General features: G+C 51.6%; 1 protein-coding gene across 6 annotated transcripts in view; it reads right to left on the bottom strand.

Annotated features, from left to right (window-relative positions):
* Positions 1-3,347: 3,347 nt before the first annotated feature.
* Positions 3,348-9,664, bottom strand: part of USP33 (ubiquitin specific peptidase 33) — a 56,043-nt gene continuing 49,726 nt past the window's right edge. For all 6 annotated transcript variants that reach the window (XM_027874008.1, XM_027874009.1, XM_027874010.1 and 3 more), the window contains 4 exons: positions 8,652-8,760; positions 7,125-7,227; positions 5,553-5,621; positions 3,348-4,478 (listed from right to left, as the gene is read on the bottom strand). In XM_027874008.1, coding sequence (XP_027729809.1) covers positions 4,321-4,478; positions 5,553-5,621; positions 7,125-7,227; positions 8,652-8,760 — 439 coding nt within the window. In that variant the 3' untranslated portion in view covers positions 3,348-4,320. The remainder of the gene's footprint in view (positions 4,479-5,552; positions 5,622-7,124; positions 7,228-8,651; positions 8,761-9,664) is intronic.

Here is a 9,664-nt window from a genome sequence, read left to right as displayed (position 1 = left end):
ATCAATTGGGGAATTCTTATTGTTGTATTCTTATAAATTTGACTTAGTTCTCTATATATTTTAGAAATGAGGCCTTATCAGAGATGCTGGTTATAAAAATGCTCTTGGTTGCATTGGCTTTGTTTGTGCAAAAACTTTTCAACTTAATATAATCAAAATTATCCATTTTGTGTTTCATAATGTTCTCTATCTCTTGTTTGGTCATAAATCCTTCTGTTCTCCACAAATCTGACAGGTAAACTATTCTTTGCTCTCCCAGTTTGCTCATAGTATCAGCCTTTATATCTAAATTATGAACCCATTTTGACTTTATTTTGGTATATGGTGTGAGATTTTGGTCTAAGCCTAGTTTCTGCCGTACTCTTTTCCAGTTTTCCCAGCAGTTTTTGTCAAACAGTGAGTTCTTACCCCAGAAGCTGGGGTCTTTGGGTTTATCAAACAGTAGATTACTATAATCATTGGCTACTGTGTCTTCCATACCTAACCTATTCCACTGATCCACCACTCTATTTCTTAGCCAGTACCAAGCAGTTTTGATGATTGCTGCTTTACAATACAATTTAAGATCTGGAACGGCTAGGCCAGGGAAGGCTATTTTGGCAGTTGTGTAGAGGACAGATTGGAGGGAGAGCAACTCAGTGGCCAATATACCGGCCAAGAGATGGCCACGGTCTAAACAACCGGCCATATCAGTGAAGAGGAAGAGATGGAGTGAAGATGTTCTGCAGGCAGAATTAACAGGATTTCGCTATGGATTCAAAAGGGGAGAGGGAGGGATGGGAGAGGGTCAAATGAAGCATGGCTGAAACTACAGACCTGGGCACCTGTGGGGCTGGCCCTCCACAAAAACGGAAGTTGAGGGTGGGACAGTTTAGGAGGAGGAGAGCAGGAAAAGAATCCATTCTGCTTGGGACATAGTGAGTTTGAGATGCAGATGAGTCATCTATATGGACATGTCTAATGGGTGACGTCTATGGCAGCGAGCTGGTTATGAAGCCAAGCCTGGAGTCAGGAAGACCCGAGTTCAAATCCAGCCTCAGACTCCTGCTAGCTGTGAGAACCTGTGCAAGTTGCTTAGCCTCTGTTTACTCGTAAGTAGGATGGAGATGATAATAATAATAATAATGTGAAGATCCAAAGGAATATTCATGAATTGCTTTGCAAGCCTTAAGGCAATATAAATGTTAGCTATTATTATTGTTCATTATTATTATTTCGGATACAGGATGAGCTTAGCAGAGTCGGATGTGAACCTATAAACTTGGGAGTTGTTCGCATAGAGTTAATCATGGAACCCATAAGAGATGAGATCATCAAGGACTGACTGTAGAGACACAAGGTCTTAGGGGGACAACCATCCTTAGGGGTGTGGGGATGGGGATGAATACCAAAGGTCAACGAGAAGGAAGGTCAGATGAGGCTGGGGGCCAAGGGAGGCCAATGTTCACAAAGCCGAGGGAGGAGACTGCCGCAGCCAATGAGGATGAGGGTGGAGAAAAGGCCAGGGACTTTATGGTGGCCTTTGAGAGAACAGTTGTAGTCAAGTATGTGGCTTATGCACTGCAGTGCCAACAAAGGGTGGCCATTTTTTGCAATTGGGGTTAAGTGACTTGCCCAGGGTCACACAGTTAGTGTCAAGTGTTTGGTCTGAGGCCAGATTTGAACTTAGGTCCTCCTGACTTCAGGGCCAGTGCTGTATCCATTGTGCCACCTAGTTGCCCCAGGGGTGGCCATTTTTAAAGGAAGTTGGGGGATAGGAAGGGGATAACACTGAGTAGTCAGAAGATACACTTGTGTGAGGAAATCCATTACTTGGAAGAGGGAGGCATGCTGGAGAACTTTGGTGTGGGTGCTACAGAGGCAGCATGGGGTCACGGACAGAGAGCTGGACTTGGTCAAGAAGACCTGAATTCAGGTTCTGCCAGCCTCTGCCCATGCTGGCTGTGTGGGCGAGTCACTTGGGCCAGATGAACTATGTCCTCAGATATGTCCCGAGAGAACTGTTGGGTGGACATTTGGAAAACCAGCTAAATGACGCAGAAAAAGATAAGTGGAACACATCGGGTCCATAGTCCTCAGAAAAACTTACATCTGAGCATGGGTCACAAAACAGAAAGAGAAGGGATCAATTAGTGAGTAAGCAATCAATCAGTTTAGAGAATGTGAGCAACCCTAGAGCAAATAGAAAAAGTTCTTGCACATTAGAGACAATAACATGGACAGATTGTTAAAGTGAACTGAGGAACAGAGGTAAAAAACAAGGATTCTGGAGAAGGGACGAGGAGAAAACCCGGGTGTTGTCAGGCAAGGTTTCTGCACAGGATGCTGTCTTGTTCCAAGCCAGGGGAGAGGGCGAGTACTTGGAGGGGATAGAAAGAAAAGGAAGAACTGTCACAGAGCTGACATGGCTTCAGCAATTAAAGGTCATGCCACTCTAACCTTTTGGATGGGGCCACAAAATTGGCAGAAAGTATCCGGCAAACACTTCATGCTTTCCCTGTGAGAAAGATGGAAGAATGTGGCCTGGACAGCCTCTCAATGAGATGGATTCTGAACCAGTCAAATGGCAGCAGTGAGACAGCAGGCGTCGATGGCTCCAAGACAACATGGAAGGTGTTGGGCAAAGTGCCCGGGGACACACATTTCTACCAATGACCTGACAAAGGCACAGGTGACTGCCTTTGTCCATTTACTGGGAGGCAAAGCCAACAGTGGACCCCTGATGGATCTATTAAAGTGAAACTCAACAGGGACAAAAGTCCTTCAAAGAACGGTCTTCACAGAGACCACTGTCTCTGTGACAGATCTGACCTGGAAAGGATCGAGGGTTACTTGGGCAGTAGGCCTAACAGTCCACAGAATGAGTGAGGTCAGCACCAAGGTGCCCTGAGAAGAGCTTCCAGGAATGGGGAGCTGACTTGTGCCCTCAACAATTCCCTCTCAGATGCTGTTTTTGAGGGGAAGCCTCTATTTAGGAAGGGTGCTATCAGAGATGGTGAAGAGCCCATGCTTACGCTGTGCAAGGACTGGCTGATGGAACTGGGGAGACTTCATTTGGAGGGGACCTGGGGGATTAGAGAGCAGGTCTCACCCCCAAGAAGCCACGAGCCATCTTTGCTCCCTTCCCAGAGGTCTTCCCGTGGAGGCAGGAAGTGAGGCTCCCTTGGGGAAAGCTGCTTAGCATCCCGTACCCCTGCTGCCCTCGCCCTTTCTGCATGGCGCCTTCTAGCACTACGACCCGCCTGAGCTCTGGATCCACAAGCCTTCCATTTTCTCCTCTCCTCATGCCCAAGGGCCTTGCGCCAAGCATGAACCCAACCAGGAACATTCACAAATCTTCAGAAGACTATTTTTAAAAATCGCTTTATTGAGCTGGTTCAGAACATTGCTTGAGCTGTAGCAGCAACAAGTGGTCCCTCCCCCAGCAGCCCCGACCAGCGTCATCCAACATTGGCAATCTCGCGATCGACCCAGCTCTGGACATCACATAATCATGCCGCGGAGAGTGGTGCAGACAGAATATTATTCAGAAGGAATGTCGACGCACTTGTCCAAGTGCTCTTCAGGGTGGCCAGGGCTATGGATGCACATCACTTACTGCATGCTCTCAAAAGAAAAGGACCCTAAGACTCGCTACAGGTTGTACAGCCACCGACACAGTGAAATGTTCTCTGGGCTTGGGAGGACCGACATGTTAACACCCACAACGCACAAGCGACACGTTACATCTGCCGACAAATTCATCCCAACCAATCACATACTTGATACATCCAAATGAGAACGTGTGGCTGAGGTTTTCACGGCCCCCTGTATGTACTGCAGTGCCAGGAGAAGGGGGAGGGGATACTTTTCCTGAGTCGTGGGAAATTCAGACGCATCCTGCAGGTCCGGCCTTCCGATCAACGTGAAGGGCCCCGCAGAGTCCACTCCCAACAGGAGCCCTGGCTGGAGCCCTCAACGTAGGCTCAGAATCACGGGATGAGGTTCGAGAAACATTCTAAAAGCCATTTTATTTTACAAGTCTACAAAGCATACATGTGGTAAAAAAGATCAATGACCTACTGTCCACTGATTGAACAACCTCAAGACACGGAGCTCATCCTTTTCAAAACGTGGCCTTGGAAAGACTTCACAGTAAATTGTTTAGCATTCAACGCGTCACCTACAGGGGATTCCAAGTCGCGACATACTCATCCACAACTGTAATGCCCAGTGAGGAGGAAGAAAGGGGGGAAAGGTCGAAAAGCAAGAAAATAAACATGCTTTCAGGAATGGTTTTTTCTTTGTGCAAGTGGGAAGGATATCCCGTGGACGTCGCGGTCAGAGGGCCCGAGTCTCCACTTCAATCTTCTCCTCTGTTTGCAGCACGTCAGGGTCGATGGGGGCGACAGGCGGGCGCAAAATAACCTCTGGCCCTCCGCCATAGATGGACTGAAGGAAATTCCATGTTTCTTCAGAAATCTGCCCCGAATCTGCCCCTGGAGGAGGAGCACACACATAGGTCACAGTGTCTGGCATTGTCTAGCCCTGCCCTGGGCTCTACAGACAGAAGCTAACCAGGGACATCACAGCAACCCTATTCAGCCAGAAAAAGGGAGGTGGGGGAGGGCAGGCCTGTCCAACAAATCTAAAACCCACATCTACTTAAAATAGAAAAAAGAAATCACAGACACAACACTTTACACCCACATTCTGACCCTGTTCCTTTGCCCAAAAGTGTCCAATCCCCTACAGAATGGAGATGAAATTACTTTGTAATACTTATCATCCATTACTCCTCAGTCCACCTTGAAGAAAGGCTAGAGAACAGAGGCTAACAGAAGCCCTGACCCTTGAAGACAGTGTCCGCCCACCTGTCTGTCCATCCAACCTTCCGTCTATCTGTCTATCCATCCATTCAACTTTCCACACAACTAACCAACCAACCATCCATCCGTCCATCCGTCCGTCCACCCATCTCTCCATCCAACTTTCCATCCAACCTTTCCTCCTTCCATCCGTCCTTCTGTCTGTTCATTCACCCATCCATCCATCCATCCAACCTTCCCTCCATCCATCCAATCTTCTGTCTGTACAACCATCTATCCATCTATCCGTTCATCCAACCTTCCACTCAACCTTTCCTCCATCCATCCGTCCATCTAACCTTTCTTCCATTCTTCCAATCTTCTGTCCATCCATCCATCTATCCATCTGTCCATCCATCCATCTCTCCATCCAACCTTCCACCCAACCTTTCCTCCATCCATCCAATCTTCTGTCTGTCCATCCATCCATCCATCCATCCTCTCCATCCCATCCATCTGTCCGTCCAACCTTCTACCCAACCTTCCCTCTGTCCATCTACCCATCCACCCACCCCGTGTCAGCCTGGGATGAGGGAGCCCAGTAAGAAGGAGGGATCCACCCCTTCGACCCTCCCATTTTGGAGCAGCCTTTCTCTTTACTAGAATGTCACAACTCTCCAATAAACGACAACCATAACCCGGACAAAAGCCACATGTGAATACTGAGCCTGACACAGGCAGATATGTGTGTACTGCTCAGCCTACCTTGTTTGAGGACGATGCTACCACCCTTGTTGATGGCAATCTTAGTGTTATCAATGGGACCGGGGGGATCTAGGATAGCAGAGGGAAAAGGCCAAATGTGATTGTCAGAAGGAACAGGGCAGGTCTGTACTAGATACACTGTAAGCGTGTGACTGAAGTTAACATGGCCTCCCTCGTGACTTCCCTGGCCGCCCCCTGCCGCAGCAAGTGCTGGATTGTGGCTGGGGAGCGACGAGTACTGCAGTGTGCTCACGGACCAGCTCTGTGAGCTGCAGGGTGGCGGCTCTAAATCCAACAAGGGTCCCAGAGCCAAGAAGCAGCAGCCTCCCTGTGTTGAGGGTCTGTGTCCCACTATCATGTCACTGGGAACACACCTGGTTCTAAGGCTAAAGAAGCAGGTGTCTCACTACCGTCATTAATGGGAGCACGGATGGTGGACCCAGGGCTGGAAGGCAAGTCCAGCGCATGTCAGGGACTAGGGGCTCAGAGCTAAGACAGGAGCTGTGTTCTTTCACCTGAGTCATGTTCCACGGCTTGAATAGGGGCTATGAAAGCTCAACATGGGACTTGCTAGAAACTTGAAACCATCTGAGGGCTTGACAGGATTACCTGGTGGGGGAGCTTCTGCTAAACTCCAGAGATCATTATTGCAAAATGAGAAACGAGAGAAGCAAAGGGCCAGGGACAGCCTGAAGGGGGACGGGGCCTTCGTTTAGGATCTAGCCAGCTGTCCCCAAGGGCTCGCCGAAGACACCAGTCAGTTTTAAAATCCTAAATTACCAAAAAATCAGCCTGCCAGACAAGCACAGACACTAGATGGAGCAGAAAAGAATCCTGGGACCCCAAATCTCCACTTGGGGAGGCTGGAGGAGCTCGGCTCCTGACTGGACTAACTGACCTTCTAGTAAGACTGAGAGTCCTGAAAACCCTCAAGTTGGGGGTTTCCTCCTGGATGGGGGACCCCGACGTGTTTGGTTGCAGAGGTGCTCTGCCTGCAGCTTGTCTGGACATGGTCCTTTCTGGAGGGACAGGACTGGACAGGGCACTCTTCCAGGGGGAGCTCCCGCTCCGGATCAACGGGCACAGGGGCTGCCCTTGCACTCTTCCTTGCCCTTTCCTCAGGACCATCCTGGGCTTCCAGGGTCTTTTCCTGAATCCCCTTTGGGCAACCATCCTTCAGCATGATCATACTCATGTTCCCCAGTTTCCCAGCCTTTCCCCTCTCGATGGGCACCTGCTCCATCCCCAGGTCTTACAAGGAGCCCCAGGCCAAGTTCACATCTGCACATCTGGGTCACTTTTTGCTTGTCCAGCACTGACAGGCTGGGACTCTGAAAGCTTCAATGACCCAGGCTGCCCAGAGGTCCTCTCCAGGGGGTAGGAAAGTTGGACCTTTGGCTTGGGGACATATTAGCCTGGGGTTTCCCATCTGCCACCTCACGGAGCAGGCTCATGACGCTGTGGGACAAGGGCTCCCTGGCTCCCAGACTTCTGGATAATGAAGCTCAAAACTGGGGAAACCAAAGGAGATCCCAAGGGAAACCGAGGGCCCGTGTCTCCCCAGCCACTCACCTCCATCTTTCCCTTTCACAAACCCTTCCCACTCTCTGAACCACTGCATGCTGATGCAGAAAAATGCAGCCGGTGACTCCTCCTCTTGGAAGGCCCGGTTCAGCTGGAAGGGAAAAACACAGAGGCTCCAGAGGCCGCCCCCACCCCTGCTCTCTTCCCCTCCTCCTCTGCCCTCCAAGCCCCTCCAGCCTCCTCCTTGTCCAACATCCTGGCTCAGGTCCTTGGTCTCCTTTCCCTCCCCTCCTGGCCTCTGACAGCGCTACTCATTCCCATCGCCTGGATGCTGGCCTCCCTTTACCAGTCTTGGGGTGCGGCCAAGGCGCTGTCCTGACCCCCCTCCTTCCCCCCAAGTCCTTCTCTCGTTCTGACTCCCTTCTCTCATTGAGGGCCTCCATCCCCACCCTCCGCGTCACCCAGATTCACAGCCCTCTGCCTCCCACTCACCCCACAAATCCTATCCATCGCTAAATATTGCCATTTCTGCCTTTCAACCTCTCCCCGGTAGCCCCCTCCCCTCCACGTGCCTAGACCATAGATGGATTGCTGCTGGGGGGGGGGGGTCTGCCCGCCTCCAGTCTGACCCCACTCGGCAGGTCTAAGCGTCTCTCCCCTCCCCAGCTCCATGGCTTCATGATGGTCCAGCCTCTTCCACTCTGAACCCCACTCTGTTGGAAAGGCCAAGCTAGACCAGACCTCTCAAAGCCCTAGAATCTGCCTCAGTAGTTCACATAACACTCTGCAAACAGCAAGAGCTTAACAAAGTCATCCCCCAAAGGCCAGATTAAATTTGGTTCACTACAGGAAGCATTTATTAAGCTCCTCTGGATGCGCCCTGGGACCTCCGGGGTGCTGGAAATCTGTGTTTCCCAAAGGCCGCGGCACGTCCCATAGCAGGGTCTTAGAACGAGACGGACGATGCCGCTGAACCACAAGCCAGCTGAAGGACACTGACGTGCTTCGCCAACGACATCCAGACAGGAAGGTAGCGGTCTGCCTGCCGCGGGATGGCGGCACGGTGCCGTGGCAGGTGCGTCTCGAAGGCGGCTCTTTATGAGGGCTTTCCCTTCCCCTTGTCCAAAGGCCTCCGTGTGCGTGAGGAGCAGGACGGGAGGGGAGGCAGCACCGCAGGGGATCAGAGGACAGTCTAGTTTAGAACATGAGCCACCAGACGGCGGCTCCACCGGAGAGGAAACGCGCTCTCCGAGTCGTTTCCTAGTGACGAGATGTGCGTGGAGGAAGCCCCGACTTCATGGCTTTTTCACTGTAACGCAACAGCTCTGATCTCAAGGATGGAAAGGTTGGTGCAGGCGCCAGAGCAGGAAAGGGGGAGGGAGGGCGGTGGCTGGGTGGGGGGGCTGCTGGACACCAGAAAGGTCAGAGAGCCCGAGGATGTGAGGGAGGTGACCGGCCGGCAGGCCTGGGGCCCTGTGCTCTCCTCCGACCATTTCCATGTTTTAGCCTTCTGAGCAAATGGCAACCGTTCATCTGCAACTTAACCACAGAATCTGAAAGAGGAAAGATCGTTACCCGCACAAACATTTCCAGCTCCATTTTTCTTCTTTTTTCCACTTTCTCCATTTCTATCTGGCAGGTGTGACACACGTACAGGTGGTTGACGGCTGGTCCTCCCCCGTACCTGCACGGAGACACGGCATCATGAACGCCTACACATCACCTCCCACCTCCCTCCCCCGTCCCTCGCTCAGCCCAGTGGGTGGACGCCGGGTGGGGGGTGCCTCTGCCTCGCCTCCGCCCCACGGCTCTGGTGTTTGCAGTGGATTCTCCCCAGGTCTAAAAGTCTCTCTTCTCCCGTTAGGGAGCACATGAGGACAGCTTTAAGGGCCAGGCATTCATCTGGAACCCAAACACCACTGACGTGACCTCTCAGCCCACACTAGAGTGACTGGAGGCGGTGGTGTCTGAGACACACGAAACAAAGCCGGATTCTCTGCTTTGGGATCTGCCTCGTTTTCATTCTGCATAATGATTTTGATGAAAATTCCCAAAAATATGAAATCAGCTTCAATATGGAAAATATACAAGCAAACATTCCAAAAATAATTGCTCTATTTCATAAGACGGCCAAGAGGATGCCGTCTGGACACCGTACTGATCTTTCTTTGGGTCTCCTCTGAATTAAGGGAACTAAGGCTGGGCCTGACAGAGCGACTGAGGAAGAAAAGAAGCTGACTGTGTGCTCACTGGCTCCTCCCCCTCTGCCCCCTCCTTTCTCTCCCCTCCCCCCCCAAGTCTGTGGTCAGTCACCCCTCACTCCTTCCCCTCCCTCTCTCCCTCCCCCTTTCTGTCCCCTCTCTCTCCCTCTCCTCCCCTCCCTCCGCCCTTCCCTCTTTCTCTCCCCCTCTCTCTGCCCTCCCCCCCAAGTCTGTGGTCAGTTGCCCCTCATTCCTCCCCCTCTCCCCCTCCTCCTTTCTCCCTCTCTCCCTTTCTCTCCCCTCCCCCTCCCTCTCCTCCCCCTTTCTCTCTCCCCCTTTGCCCTCCCCCCCCAAGTCTGTGGTCAGTCACCCCTCACTCCTTCCCCT

This window comes from Vombatus ursinus, unplaced genomic scaffold (assembly GCF_900497805.2).
Source record: "Vombatus ursinus unplaced genomic scaffold, bare-nosed wombat genome assembly UNPS02014804.1, whole genome shotgun sequence".
In the NCBI taxonomy this organism is placed as follows: domain Eukaryota; kingdom Metazoa; phylum Chordata; class Mammalia; order Diprotodontia; family Vombatidae; genus Vombatus; species Vombatus ursinus.
This window is presented reverse-complemented; position numbering and strand designations above follow the sequence as displayed.